General features: G+C 36.5%; 1 protein-coding gene across 3 annotated transcripts in view; it reads right to left on the bottom strand.

Moving 5' to 3' along the window:
- The window catches only part of ATAD2B (ATPase family AAA domain containing 2B), a 73,824-nt gene that overhangs the window by 36,487 nt on the left and 21,426 nt on the right, over positions 1–15,911 (bottom strand). For all 3 annotated transcript variants that reach the window (XM_056486810.1, XM_056486813.1, XM_056486811.1), the window contains exons 7-16: positions 15,103–15,219; positions 14,000–14,075; positions 12,105–12,203; positions 11,075–11,186; positions 10,569–10,684; positions 9,624–9,798; positions 8,761–8,849; positions 7,834–7,993; positions 6,815–6,905; positions 735–1,046 (exon numbers count right to left, since the gene is read on the bottom strand). In XM_056486810.1, coding sequence (XP_056342785.1) covers positions 735–1,046; positions 6,815–6,905; positions 7,834–7,993; positions 8,761–8,849; positions 9,624–9,798; positions 10,569–10,684; positions 11,075–11,186; positions 12,105–12,203; positions 14,000–14,075; positions 15,103–15,219 — 1,347 coding nt within the window. The remainder of the gene's footprint in view (positions 1–734; positions 1,047–6,814; positions 6,906–7,833; positions 7,994–8,760; positions 8,850–9,623; positions 9,799–10,568; positions 10,685–11,074; positions 11,187–12,104; positions 12,204–13,999; positions 14,076–15,102; positions 15,220–15,911) is intronic.

Raw genomic sequence — 15,911 nt, 5'->3', positions numbered from 1 at the left:
GAACCTATTGACTCATTGCCAGTCAAAGCAGTGAACCACAGTCCTTCTTACTCCTTGCTTCCTTGGTGCACCCACACTGCTCCTATTGCAGCAGGTTTCTGGCATTCACTGACCCCTTAGTGAGCTGGTTTTACACAGTAATTTGGCAAAAAAAGCTAACTTGACGAAACAGCAAATAGTTCTCCACTTGACAGAATCAGCTTGGAGGATCTGAAGTGGACCAGGCCAGTTCACAAGGACAGAAGCCTCAGGACTTATAAATCAGCACATGACCATTACATAGGCTCAGGTACCTCAGCTAAACACCTGCTAAGCTGTGAGCCCCCCAATGCCTCTGCACCACCAGCAAGCAAAGGACTTGGGATAACTAACCATTGCTGAGGACAGGAGCACCAATTTCAGGTCCTGTTAACACTCAATAGCATTATCTCACCATTTGGTTTTTTTTGTTGTTGTTCTGACCTTTAATTATGCCCCATCATTTCTTGTATTTGAATTGTCAATTTGTGAGTTTTTTTATGGATGGCCCTCACACCTACGGGACCTTGCTCTGTACAGGTCAGGTCATTAGATTCTACAACTTGGAATCAGCAAAAGTAATTATGCAATATCCAAGCAAATATTTACATCCTAACAACACTGAAGGAAATACACACCTAAGGCCAGGTGGAGAGGAGAAGCTGAAATACTTGCAAACTGAAACAGCATTTGCAAAAAAACCCTAAACCACATACCTTCACTTTTGTCAGCCTGGCTGAACTCAGCGTGAGGGAACACTTTGTGCAGGACCTCGAGCAGCTTAGTGAAGGTGCGCTCCAGGAGCGGCCGGATGACGGGGGACAGCGCGTGTCCCGAGGAGGTGACGGCGCGCTGCGAGGCGGGCACGATGTTCTGCATGGCATGGTAGAAATCCTGCGCGCTCAGAACCACCGAGGAAACGTCCAGCTGCAGCTTCTGACTGCTCATGTAGATCTGTGGGTAGCGGCGTCTCAGGGCAATCAAAGCAGCCTCAGTGCAAAGTGCTTTTATGTCAGCTCCACAGTACCCTGGTGCACACAGAAACACAAACACCTCCCGTGAAACGGCACTGCTGTGGCTCAAACATGCATCCAGATAGAAACAAACCAGGAATACTTAATTGTCAAGGTCCACAAGGCAGCTGCCAAAAGTATCAGGTCATAATCTGATGACAGTGTTGTATATCAAGAAGCTAGACACGTTTGTAAGATATATGAAGAAATTAATTCCATATGGAGGTTAAAATTACCTACATTTTCACTATAATATTTGATATATAGTGTATTTTCAGTCCTGGGTAAGAGGTCTGTTATTGCTCTTTCTTTTCCCTTAATATTGTCTAACATATGTGTGCAATTTTAACAGGCTAGTCCCTCTCCTCCTTTTTTCCTTTAATACCTCCACAATAATATATTCTTTAATAGCAAAGTAATTTTGTTACATTGAACATCACCAACTTTAAAATATTACAGTCTGAGAAAATGAGCAGTATAAAGAAAAATGTTTCATGAGTAGAATATGGAAGAGATGGAATCTCTTGTTAAAAAAAAGCATACTCTGAATTCTTGAAAAAATGTTAACTTCTACTATGAAGAAAAATGTTTCAGACTTTTAACAGTTTCATAACTTTACTAATATAACCAAAGGTAGAAATTAAAATGCATTAGAATTTTAATTTAGCCTATCTTCTTAAGTATCTACAGGTGGCTACCTATAATTGCTTAATCATCATTAGTGAAAAACATAGATCTGATAATTATGAAATACAGAGAGACTTAATACCTCTGAGTCTTTTGCAGTACTAATGGTTTAAGGGTTTTCCCCAGAGCTAGAAATTAGATTTCAAGTTTTCCATCTCCCTCAGCAAGAGACATTAATATGTCTCTGTATTTTGAGGCACCACAGTTTCATCTTTCAAAAACTGTAAAACAATATTCCGGTGAGAAAAGTCATTTAGAGAATTAGAGTCACTATAGGAAAATGTGTTACACTGAGGTACTGCCATATAAAAGTTCATGAGTTTGCAATGAAGTGTTTATAGAAGGTAATTAATCAATTCTTTAGTTAAAACTATTCTCATTCGGTTTTTCTTACCAGACTTCCTCCTCCCTCACCAAGTCTTACATTACTTGCATTTTTTCTACTTTATTTTTGTATGAAGACCAAAGAGGGCAGGTTTAAATTGGATATGGAAGAAATTCTTTATTATAAGGGATTTGAACTGGCTGTCCAGAGAGGCTGTGGGTGCCCCATCCTTGGAAGTGTCCAGAGCCAGGCTGGATGAAGCTCTGAGCAACCTGGGCTAGTGGAAGGTGTCCCTGTCCATGGCAGGGGATTGGAATGAGATAAACTTTAAGGTCCCTTCCAATCCAAAACATTCTATGATTCTATGATTGGTCTTTTGGCAGTACCAAGCTGCAAAATTGAGACCTGCCTTGCTTCTCTCTCTTTAGCCTCTGATGTTGTTTCAGTGCTCTTGACACACATCTTTTTACAAGATCCATACAGCAATAAGAAACAAAGCTGATTTCATACACAGTGCTTAAAAATAAAAAAGGAAGCAATTAATATGGAAGACTGTAGACACTTTTCCATCCCAGTCTTTCAGATATATTAATTTGAGGGATAATAATAAAAGATACCCACTTTTCAGCTATAAACACGACTTAAATTAGATGAGATTTCAAACTGTACCTTTCCTATATATATACTTGAAAACATTTAAAAAAGAAAAAGCAAAATAAAATCAACCCAGATGAATAATCACCATAAATATCAGATGATTCCTGCAATTTCTAAACCAAGCTTTGCAATTTTATAAAAATGTCAGTAGCTACAATTGTGTAAATTTGGTGAGTCCACATCATGACTGTCACCTAAAAGGTCCGTAGCAATTCACATTCCCAAGTTACCTTGAAATAAATACACATTATATTTGAAATACGTTCAGATACATATACTATATTAATCAATAGATAACTAACTGTTTTCAGCACTAAAGTTATGTTGTTTAGGGTTTTTTTAAATTTCATTTAACAAGAAATCAAAACTATGCAGGCATACTCCAACCATGTGAAATTATTAGACAGTAGTTACAGGTGCATCAGAGAAGCCAAACCAGGGTTCTAAATTTTGCACTGTTCTTTAAGTATCAGGTATTCCCATTTAAATTGGTCCAGTTCTCATCTAAAAACCACACTAGATTAAACAAAAAATGAGTGAGGGGAGCACTAAACCAAAGCTTAAATCAAAGAGGTGCTGAAGATACGCAGCACCCTGAATGCCTGTCACCTTAGAAGCTAGTTTAGAATTTTTGTGAAAAGATTCAGCAGCTCAGGAGCTACATCCTTCCCAACTTTTCTATTAACAAATGCTGTAGCATCACTTTTTAACAGTCATTTTAATCACCGCTTGTACATCTCAGAAGAATTGCAGAATTAGGAAATAATAGCCTGTAGCCTATTTTTAAAATTAAATTCTCAGGTGATCAGATACACAATTAGTCTCCATTTCTACCTCTCATTTCTCAGGAGCAATTACATCTGAAGACTAATAATTGGTATCTCTTTTTGAGGGACTCTCTTGTGCATACTGTACATCCATTTCAGTGACAAGAAAACTGCAAAAATCCTGTACCTTGTGAAACTTTAAAGAGCTTTTTATTGCTAAGAAGCAAATGCACACTGATTAAGCAGAAGAAAAACATAAGTGAAGTATTGTCAAAACAAAATAAAATGTATCATGCCAACAGTAAATAACCTGATGCAGTTTTTACCCAAACTGACACTGTAATATAAACTCAGGGTTCAATGCATTTGTTTCCATTTTTGAAGCATCTCAGGAAAGATGTTCAATTCGCCAGGCAAAAGCTACTGGCACACTTTAAGTTAAAACAGAATGAGGATTCCTGTCAAGTAGACCATTTTCTTCTACCCAGCACCAACAAACTCTGCTGAAGATTTCTGAAGGACAACTTCAAAAAGCAGGACAGCAAACAAGTGCATTCCTATGTATGTTTCCAAACAATGCACTTCCATCACCAACATTTTCCAGCCACTTCTACTATGCAGAAATTGTGCCCTCTTTAAAATTTCTTCTGCCTAAAATCCAATCTAAAACCCTACAATAAACTGCTAGTGAACAGGGCGAAGCATTTAGGCAAACAATTTTGACCACTTCTTCCACTGTGCAACTCAGCATGATGACAGAGATGAAAAATAACTATTAGGCTTATTTTAAAGAATTGTGAAAAACAGGAATGCTAATGCCAAAATCTTCCCCACCATCATTACATGCAGATGGAAATAAAAAATCTAATATGGTATCATTTTGCTACAAAACATTCCTGCAATAATAAGCACAGAATATTTTTAACAAGCATCTTCAGCATAACACTTTGATTGTTTATAATTCTATTTAATAATGTTATTCAAATAACCCTTCCTACATTGTAAAAAGATTCAACTGCAAAATTCCAGATGGAGGAATTTACAGTTTTCAGTTGCTAGCATGTTTTGTTTCCTGCAAGACTGAGTTCATAGGTAAGTCTCTCTACCTATAGAAAGTTACTATTCCAAATAAGGGAATAAGTACAAGAGATAAGAAAGGATTTATAAAGTTATGGGTATCTGTGATCCACCTCCAGTAAAGAGAAAAAACGCAGTAATTATGTGTGTTTACTAAAAGCACTAACAAGACATAAATGTGTGTAGTCTTCTGAGCAATGCTGTGCTCTTCCCAAGCTGCTTCACTTCATCTCACACACACTGCAGTCATGAGGCCATTCAGGGAAGTGGAGTCTTTAATTCTCACATACAGAGAAATCCACTAAAAGGCTGTAATCCATAACACCTGGGACAAAAATCAACCCTCAGGAAATAACCTATTTTTTCAAGTCCTGGGGCTTTTCCCTTCCAATTTCCTTCTAATTACACCCTGGATCCTTAGAAGTTCTGAGTTGCACATACACCTGCTTCCCCAAAGTCATTTGCTTTGGGAGTATTTCAGCAGTTTTCTTCATTAGGATCCAAAAGCTTGGAGTTACATGTTGCCAAGTCTGCTGAATTGGAGAGAGGTATCAACCATGCTGTGCCAGAAGCCCGCCAAGTCTAGGCAGCTTTTACTTGGGGAAGAGGGGGTGTTGTTTTTTTGGGGGAAGGTTGTTTGTTTTTAAAGAAATCTACACAAAAGAGGAAAAAGCAGACTGGTATGAACTGTATCACAGACATACATGTGTGCCAATGAGTGCCACTGGTAAAGGCCACAAAGAATCTGGAAAAGTCTGTTTAAATCATTATTGCTGCAGATTTCACTTACAGAAATGAGGTAAGAGGTGAAGGAGATACACCAATCTTACTTCGGCTGTTTTGAAAAGACCTTGTAATACTTCAAAAATTTTCATCTTGGATGTATGGAAACATTTAAATTCCAAGACACAGACTGGAGACAATACAAGACAAATCCAGTAGCTGGAGAGCAGGAAAGCCAAGGAAAACGGAAAAGGGTGTTTCTTTTTGTTAGCTGACTTCCACAGAACTGACACAGTTTATGGAGCACAAAGAATGTCTTCCAGTCAAATATACAAATGGCTTTCCCTATTTTCTGAAATTTTAAAATACTGTGTTCTCAATGAAAATGTACGGTGAGTTTTTAAGAAACATCTTTGGTTTTTTCCCACCTCTTCCCCTCTCTCCCACTAAGCAGCACCACGTGTTTGCATAATTCAAGCAGAATTTACATTAAGTGGGTTTGTCATGTGCTGTCCTATACCCGGCAAAGCCTAAACTGGAGTTTGCTGGATAGTTATGTTTTCTCCTCACCAGAAGATGTTGAGGTCTTTGTGCATCAAAAGCGGAGGGATGCTGCTTCGATGAGAGATGTCCCTGTGGATGAAGAGGATAATTCGGATGTGCTGTAGTGACTGAATGGACTGATGTTCAATTTCAACTTCTTAGATTCCCTGATGATGGATTCCAAAGCACAGATATTTGAGACTGTTCTTTTTCTGAGAACTTCAGTGCTCGTCCAAGCAGATGACTGACAGAGGATTTATCTTTGCATGACAAGATGTTGAGAAGATATTGTGGTGTGTGCTTTAGGGTCATTTCCTCTGTTAAATTCACTATAAAAGTATTTGGGCTTATTTGTGAATAGATTTAAACAGCAGGCTTATCTTGAACAACCAACCTCCACTCAGTACAGCAGGTCTTTGCAAGTTTCAAAGGTGTATTTAATGTAGTTATGTTGCAGTACTTTTTTCTCCCCTACCTATGTCTACACTTTGAGGTTGTTCTGTGCTAGCAATCTGGAAAAAAAATTCATCTTTAGAAAGGCTGGTTAGTTTGTTGGACTTTTGTAAGAGGAGAGCATGCCAGTCAGTAAAAAACAAACAAAAAACAAAAATCCCACACACAAGTACTGTTTTTTTCCCTCAGTAAGTAGACAGAACAAAACCCAAGTCTGCCTATCTCTTTTGTAATTGACCAGTTTAATGGGAAGTCTACCTAAAGATGGAAATTCCAGCTTCATTTTGCATCTCTTTAAGGGTATGCGTCCTATATAAGGACAGTGATGTCAGAGAAAGGAAACAAGCTGGCATTTTCAAATGACTACCAGCTATTCATTTTGTGTTCTAGTAAGACAAAAACATACTTGTTACTACAAAAAGAGTGTTGTTCAAAGTACAGAAGTTTAGAAAGGTAAAGAAAAGAAAATCTTGATACGTTTAACATACCTTCAAAGTTTTACACAGAAGAGAAAGCCTCTACACTAAAAGTACTAACAACATAACACTTACCAACACATTTTTCAGCCAGCTCTCCTAAGAAAGGATCTGACAATTTGGGGTTCCAATCCCTGGTATGAATTTGCAAAATGTGCTTTCGTGCCTGATTTAAAAAAAAAATAAAAATTAATAACTAAATAACTAGCAAGTCAAATCCATGTCATAGAAAAAAATATTCTTTATTCATGGGAATCCATAGTTACTTTATCTGCTTTTGGCATGTAACTGAGACACATAAAATAGAACTTAGCACTCCAAAGTCTCTCAAGAAAAAGCTTTCCCTTCTTTTTAATTTCATACATAAGCAGCACTTTTTTCACCAGTTACACATTTTAATTTGTTTGATCAACATTATCATACATGAACTGATAAAAACTTATGTCCTATTAGGAATTAACATCGGTTTATAATTCCATTTTTAATTACTGCACCTACGAGTACAGGTTCTACTGTCAAAGATTGGTTCTACCAATCAATGTACTGCTGAGCTGCACAGCACATACACATGAATCCCAAAATAATTTCAGCTAAAAGTTCTATAGAATCTAAATACATCTATCCATATACAAAGTGCATTTAATTTTAAGTATAAATTCTCAAAGTCTTATTGCTGAGTTCATGCAATTAGAAAAAGGAACTGAAATGTTCCTGTTGCCAACATCGCAATGGCTGGATGTGCATCTACATTTTTTGCATGCTTAGAGGTCTACAAGATTTAAAGTTATTTTCTCTTACCGTAAGTTTCAAGCCTCCAAATAGTTAGGGTTTTTAACACAAACCCATAATTTTGAGATAAGCAATACAGTTTATTGTGAATAATTTACCTCTGTTTTGTTTTAGCTATATCCTGAAGATCTGAATCTCAATATAACTTTATGTATACAATCTGTTTGTACTAAAAATGTCTTCCTAAAATTAAACATTCTTACAAGCAATAATGAATAATTTTATTTCACGAGCTTGGTTGTCAGGCATTCAAATGTTTAATATACTAAAGATGTTTATTAATAAACCTCCTTCCCAGGTTTTACCTTCTTGTCAGGCAAGTTGAAAAGAAATTCCCTGTCAAAGCGACCAGGTCTCCTGAGTGCAGGATCTATAGAATCCAGTCTGTTTGTAGCACCAATTACAACTATTTCACCTCTATTATCCAGTCCATCCATGAGGGCAAGAAGAGTAGACACTATAGAGCTACAAAAGAGTTTTCAAAGTAAGAAAGTGTAAGGAACACTGCAAGAACTTTTGCATTTTCAAATGCAAGACTAATACATTCAAATGAAAAAAGCTAAGCTACAAACAGGTGCATAACAGTTTCAAGTCTCATATGCTCCATTGGCCTCCTGGTCTGCTGGCCCCAAATTTCTCTGAGCAGAGTGGAGGGAGATGGATACAAATACCACCACCTATAGGACAGCTGTAAGTGTGTAGTCATAAAGAGCACAGCAAAACTGAGATCAAAAGCAGCCACAAAAAATTTCAGCCAACAGCAAACTGCTGTAAAAAAATGTTCTAAAAAATTACATGATAGCAACACCAGATATGTTTGTGCATCACACCATTAAGAATCAAAATCACAGGTGAGTTCAGTTCATTGATAGAACATTACAATTCAACATGTTAGAAAAACATTTTTCAACTGGTTATTCTATTGGGCTGGTAACAGACAATCTGTTTACAGTACAAAACAGCAAATCAAGGAATGGCTGTGGAAATCTTGCAGTTAATAATGTGGCTGAAGGGTAATTGTCACTGCAATTCAATTCCCAGCAAATTACAGTTTGCCTGAGGGACTGAAAAGATGACTTTCAACACCAAAAAACCAATCTGTCCTTTCTAGTGTAAGTGGACTTCAGAAAAAGTAAAAACCTTTCCTGTGAAATGAGAAAAAATTACATTTAAGAGCTTACCAAGATAATGTACCCTATACCAAGATAATGGCAGCAAAGAAGAAATATTACCTGTGAATCTGATCTTGTCTGCTAGAACGAACTGGAGCCAAACCATCTATTTCATCAAAAAAGATTATAGAGGGTCTCATCAAGTATGCCTGGTGTGCAATAAACAAAAGAAAAATTGAATTCACTGTTAATTCCTAATTCATCCATCAGCATTGAAAACTGGCTTCACTAGAAAGCATTAACATGCTAAACTAACATATATATTGAGACATCTTTTTTAGGAAGTGTAAAATCTGAAATGAAAACTGAATTTCCAACTCCAGCAGTGTTTCTAAGCAAAGCAGAGTGCAGTCTACTTCGAGTAAGCAAGATGGCACCAGTGTACCAGTTTTACTGTGTGCTGGACAGGTTAAAGGCAAACATACACCTTACACTCCAGTACAGAAAACATCATCTTATCTGCTCATAGTTTGTTTAGACATCTCTATCTGACAACTACTTTTCTCTGAGCTATTGCATTTTACTGCTTTGTGAGACTCTATTCTGTCCAATCTGTCCAAGAACACTAAAATAGACACGCAACCAAGGCAATCATGCACTCCTCTCTGTAGCATTTACCTTGAACATGCCAAACACAAACTCAAACTCATTGACTGATTACTTTTTCCCCAAGTTTTACCCAAACTACTTTGCTTCATTAATGGACAAGTCAAGAGACTTCTTTCTCTGAGTTTCCAGAACAAGAAAAACTACTGTCAGCATCCCTCTATTCTTTTCATCTAAATATGCCATTTGGTAAAATACTACTTAATTTACTAAAATGTACAATTATTTAGTTTCAATTGCAAGTACCTTTGGCTACCTAAACCACAAAACACAACATACAGAGAAATCATATGAAAAAAAATGTATTTTCTTCTAACCTGATCAAAAAGGAGTCGAAGCTGACGTTCAGATTCACCAACCCACTTACTGAGACAGTCTGCTCCTTTCCTCATAAAGAAAGCCACCTTTTTGTCTCCTTGACTGCATTCATTAGCTAGAGCTCTAGCTACCAAGGTTTTACCTGTTCCAGGAGGACCATAGAATAAACAGCCCCTGAAGATAAATGGATCAACACAGTCACAAACTTATTTTACGTCTCCTGAAAAACTCCAAGTCAAATTTTATAATGAAGACAGGGAGCCTGGAGAAGAATGACTTAAGATCTTGTATTATTATTTTGTAGTAGTATTGTATTATTTACATGACTTCATAAAATCTAAGTTTGTTTTATGCTTTCAAATCAGTAAAACTTTGATTTGTAAAAAACATAACCAAAGGCATATTAAGTTTCCAAAGGATTCTCTTACATTAGTTAAATACCACCTCTTCAAGTATTAGATTTCAGATAATACCTTAATCAGTGTTTGTTACTTCTTTGGAATGAAGCAATTAAGTGACAAAAACACCTCAAATTTTTCAATTGACTTAGACACCATGTACCTATTTAAATCACATACCAAGATGCCTAATTAATAATTATTAAAATCCCAGTATAATATTATTGAGAGAAATATAAGCATTTTGCTTGATCTAGTAAAATACTTCACATAATGGGAAAAAAAGACAAGGTAATACTAAATAAAACATATGAGAATTCTTTCTTTAACCAAATCAGAAAGTTTACCTTCGTACCACAAGACAAATACACTACATTTTTTATATCTTCATCCTGTTATTACAAATTCTGATAGACAAGTGGGGTAGCAAATCTGTAAATCTATTTGAACTTTAAAACACTTCAGCGAAAGAATCAACCTCCTACATGTTTGCAATTCCTCAGACCTTAATAAAAAAAATGCAACAGTAACAGTAAATACACCTACCTTGGTGGCTGAATTTTGAATTTTTCAAATATTTCTGGATAGAGAAGAGGAAACACTACCATTTCCTTAAGTGCAAGGATATGATGGCTCAATCCCCCTATACTATCAAAACACACCTTAGGGGAAAAAAAAAAAAAAAAAGTTTACATTGTAACAGCTTTCCACAAAAGCACCTTTACTTATAAAACATTTGAAAACAAATTAGAAAACCATCGCACTGATCAAAAGGATTTCCCTGAATTTTGAAAGTGTGAAATAAACTGTTGAAAAAGTCAACTCTTGGCTGCTCACATGAAGCTTATCTGGTTTGCAAGTTAATTGTGCCAGGGCTGCCTGGACATCTACAGAGATCCAGGCTAGGTCCAAGAGCAAATGCTTTGTTGTCCAAAGGAACAAATAGACAAAAGCTTTGGCAACAATAAAAAAAAAAATTAAAAAAAAACCCAAAACATCAGTGAGCTTTTTTTGCTTCAACAAGGAAGATAAAAAGTTCTAACAAAACCTACCGATTTATCAACAATCATAGGGTCAACATCAGCCAAACTCGCCCCAACTTTCACTCGTTCTCGAAGGATTCCACTAGCTAAGTCTTCTGCTCTGAAGTTTAAAGGCAGGCACCTGCTCAACAACAAACAAACACCAAATAAAAACTGTTCTGCTTTCAATGCTTGGAGGTGAAGAAACAAGAGATTAAATGCCTTTTACTACATAAAGAGATAACCATCCCAGATTGGTAAACAAAACTAATCTTGTTTTTTGAGGTAATTATGGTTATGTACTGGGAAGTTCCTTAACAAAGTTAGTTTTATGCATCCAGATACTTATTTCAATCTGAAGAAATAGGCTGGACAGATTATTTTGATTAGACACAGAAGAAACATTATTTCCTTCCTTTAAGCCCCTACACAGATATTACATCAGGCCAAGTAGATAGTTAAAGGGAGGAAGACAGGTACTGGTAAGACACAGGTTACACTCAGAACCACACTTCTGGTCGTTGTATGTTGCTTGAATTCCTTGCAATGGAAAAGGGAACGATGTGGCAGACAGGAAGAGATGGAAAAAAGATGAGGAAAATTTTTTTCCTGCAGAATTTTCCTACCTAGCTATCAGTGAATAAATTTACTTATAGATCTTCCACTTTTAGATTACTGCTAAACACATGTAAGGTCAAAAAAATGTGCATTGGGTGTGTAGAATGCATGAACTCTTACACAAGAAAACTAGGGAAGAGCTGGCAGTACAATTCAATTAACTAGGACCAAGTTACACCAACAGGAGCCGTGTTTTATAACCCAGCTGAATCAAACAGCTACTCTTGCATTTCCATCTTTTTATCACTATTATTAATTATCTACTCATAAGACTCCAAAACTTGTATTAATATATAACCAGCACTTCTCCTAAACCACATCTGCAGGTAATTACAGGCAGAATCAAGTCTGCAGAATTCATAAAACATTACAGACTAGTTCTGCTAGTTTTCTGATAAATAATAAAATCAAACTATTCTAAAGACCAAGGATGTTTTGATACCTATTTCTTGCTCTGGCTATGCTTTTAGATTTTCTTCTTTCAAAACGTTCTTCATCTGAAGAGGTTGTATCGCTGCTGTGAATGGCATGCTTCTTTCTCCTATTGAAGAGGCAAAACAAACAGAAAATTCAGTTTTTTCTGCTGTAGAATGGCAAGTTTTGGTCCTTCTATAAAAATGAAACTGAAATGCCAAGTACAGTACTGTTCAGGTTTGAGATGCATGCCAATCCTAGCTTCATCAAGTACCAAATAATCTGAGAGGAGAACGACTGCTCTTCCCCCCCACAGTGATTCTGATTCCAACATGAACATTACTAGAACAGCAGAGACCCTTAACTGTGTGGTCCAGTCCATGCTACCTCAGCAATGAGATTTGAATATTCAGTAAATCAACTGCAATTGTACTTAAGAAAATTTCCAACCACTTTAGCCACCTCTAACATAACAGACATACCAGTCACCTTATTCAGTTTGATGCTTTCCTTTAAATATTCTTTGAAAAAATTCCATACTTCACAAAGTATATAATCTCTTTTTACAAGATTATTAACTCTGAATAGTAAAATAGGCTTTCAAAACACCTGCATTTCTGATCTGAATCCACGTAAAATTACTATCCAAAGCCTGAATTATCCATTGATTATTTTATTATGACAGTATTTCACAAAACTGAGTATTTCAGAAATATTAGAGAATGTACATTAAATCTTCTGTAAAAAAAGGTGCTGAGTTTGACACCAGTTTGAAAAATTCAGCACTTTTTTGTACTAAGAAGTTGGCTACTAATAAAAAGTCTTGGATTTTAAGAGAATATAGAGAGCTGCATTATTTGTAGGAACATGATAATGCACTGAATTAACTGGTTTTTGCCAACAGATAACATTGTCTATCAGTTTTACTTCAATGATCAAAAGTGAGATACATTTCAAAATACATCAAAGAGAATATCAAGCAATTGGGAAGACTTCTTATGACAGTGTCCTGACAAGGAGGGATAAAATGAGGGCCAAGTAATGAGCAGGCTAAAACTAAAGGGAGAGTAACTTTCACATTCTTCACATATGAATATCAAGTCCAAGTACAAATCCCACAAATTATCAAAAAAAATGCCATAAGCTCTTCAAGGAAGAAAAAAAAACCAAAAAAACCCAAAAAAACAAACAAAAAAAACCAACCAAAAAACACTTTAGAATCCTAAGATTCACCTATTACTTTATTTACTTTATATATTTTCACTATGCCATTACATTGAGCAATAAGACAAGAGTTTCAGCTATGACTAGTATTCGTTTTCTTGGATTCTGTTCACGGACAGATTTGTCTTTTTGAAGCTTTCAGTAAGTTTATTTTTTAAAAAAATGTTTTAAGCTGCAATCTCATCTGTTTTGTTACATAAAGCCTACCAACAGTTTCCAAGACAACTTGGTACACTCCAGACTTCTTTGACACAAGACATAAGAGTCAAATATTATGCTTGCTAAACATTTTATTAAATTGTTCATACTTTTTGGATGAAATTTGAACTGAAAGAAAACAAAAAACATTAACCTGCTTTGCTCAGTTTTGTAGAAAAGAAAGGGGATATTTGAAAAAAACTAATGCATTGGATTTATATATTAAATATATGGCCTTACAGAGTGCCATGCAGAATTCTTCCAGTACTTGTAGCACACCTGTTTCCATTCTGTTTAACACCAAGCTTCTAGTGAGTTTAGACAGTGCTATGACACTCCTGTCTGGATGTTGATCAGGGTCTGAACCTAGGATACAATTCAAGACCCATTCACATGTCTGAATGAACTGTGGAACTCACTCAAGAATGGTTTGAAAATCAAAAGCTATTGTAATGTACTAAAGGAAAGCAAACAATTATACACTGAAAAACTGGCATTTACCTGATATGGCTTCTTCTTGCAGGAGATCTGTGAATATCAAACAGTGTATTTTCTCTCTTTTTTTGATGAGCTGGCACTGTAACATGAATTACAAAAGAATAATAAACTAATCAAAATGCAGTAAGGAAGTGCTAGTTTATTCATTTTCATCAATAGGGTTATCACTGGTTTCTCCAAAAGCTTAAATTAAGGGAAGAACTGGGCAGAGAGCTTTGCCACTATCACTGTACTTGGCATGATGCAGGCAAGGGAATTCCATCCTCACCCTTCTCAAATTATCAGAGCTGTGTCTGCCATGGCAGAATGTAACTCACCCAGGGCACTAGCATTTTGAGTTTATCTGCAGGACATTAAACTCCTCACAGAAACCTCTTCATAGCTGAACATGAGATGTCTTGAAATTTCTCTGAACAAATAAACCACAGCAGTTCTCTATCAGAGAAATGATATTCTATGATCCTCTGAAATGTGGAAATGGTTCACAGCTGCATTAGGCAAAACCCAAACTTGACAGGAAGAAATTTCTTTACTGAGAGGGTGGTCCAACACTGCAAAGGCTTCCTAAAGGAATGGGTGATGCCCCAAGCCTTCATAAGAGGTATTTGAGTAATGACCTAAATAACACGGCTCTCAAGTGGCCAGGCAGTTGGACTATATGATCACTGTAGATTCCTTCCAACTGAAATACTTTAGGTTTCTCACTTGTGATAAGTGCTGCCATGCCATTTATCCACACTTATGAATTAGGCTTACCACTCAAGAAGAGAAGCAGGCATAACTGTTTTTTCTATGTAATCACCTAATTTATTAGATTGCTTTCTGCCAAGTATTTTTTGGCCTAAACCCCACTCACCCCCAACCCTGAGCCCAATACAGGGCAGTACCTGCAGAGTTCAGTGAGGCAGCAGTGCCACCACCACGACAAACTGACAGACTGTGTCTCAGCAGTCCCATGCACGTGGTGAACCACAACAGCTCAGGATGGAAATCACACAGTGCTGTGCCCCTGCTACTCTGTCAGGGGTGAAAAGTAGCCATCCAACTATTATTCCCTCCCCACATCCATGGTATTGCTGCAGGTCAAGCACTGTCTGGTTCCTCACCTATTGGAGGAGCCTGGTATCTCTCAACAGTTTTTCTCTGTCTGAGATTATATGGCCGATCATTTTCTTCCCCCTCAGCTTCTTCTACTTCTATATCTCCATCTTCTTCCTGAGACTCTGTTGGGGGGTAAAAATATTTTCAGAACACTTCCACTTTATGTCAAAGCTACTTTCATCCTAAAAAATTAACATTTTAATGGTCACTGAGAATTACTGCCCATTTATTAATTAACACTAATTGGCAAATGAGTGGAAATTTGAAGACCACAATACATCTAAGGCACATTGTCAAACTTCCTTCTAGCTTTTACACAAGATAATGGAAAGGCAAAAAAAAATTAATTCAAAACAGCTTTAGTTGTAAAATACTTCAAATATCACTTCTATCCACTGTATTTTTCTTTCATTAATTATCTTTCAAATTAAGGACTATGCCTTTCTTCTTCTTTCCAATAGGGGCCTAAATAAATCAAATATTTGACCCAGCATGAAAGTAAGTACAACTTTATGATTCAGAGTATCATTTTTACACAAAGCAAAGAACACAGAAATCACTTTATATACTTTGTGTATAAAAGCATAACCTAGGCCCATTTGTTAACAGAATCAGAATTTCTATCCATGGATCTCAGAACTAGGACTGCATTCTTATTCACTGGGCCAAATCATACCTTCCACAGCAGTTTTAGTTAAAAACTGAAATGCAGTATGCTGAAATCTGTATGAATGCCTGAAGTTTGTTTTTTCAAGGAGGCCAAACATGATGCTGATCAGGCCACCAAAGTTAGGAACGAACCCCTTCTTTCCTG

The sequence above is a fragment of the Oenanthe melanoleuca genome, chromosome 3 (assembly GCF_029582105.1).
Source record: "Oenanthe melanoleuca isolate GR-GAL-2019-014 chromosome 3, OMel1.0, whole genome shotgun sequence".
Lineage (NCBI taxonomy): Eukaryota > Metazoa > Chordata > Aves > Passeriformes > Muscicapidae > Oenanthe > Oenanthe melanoleuca.
The sequence above is the reverse complement of the archived record's forward strand: the minus strand, read 5'-3'. Positions and strand labels throughout refer to the sequence as shown.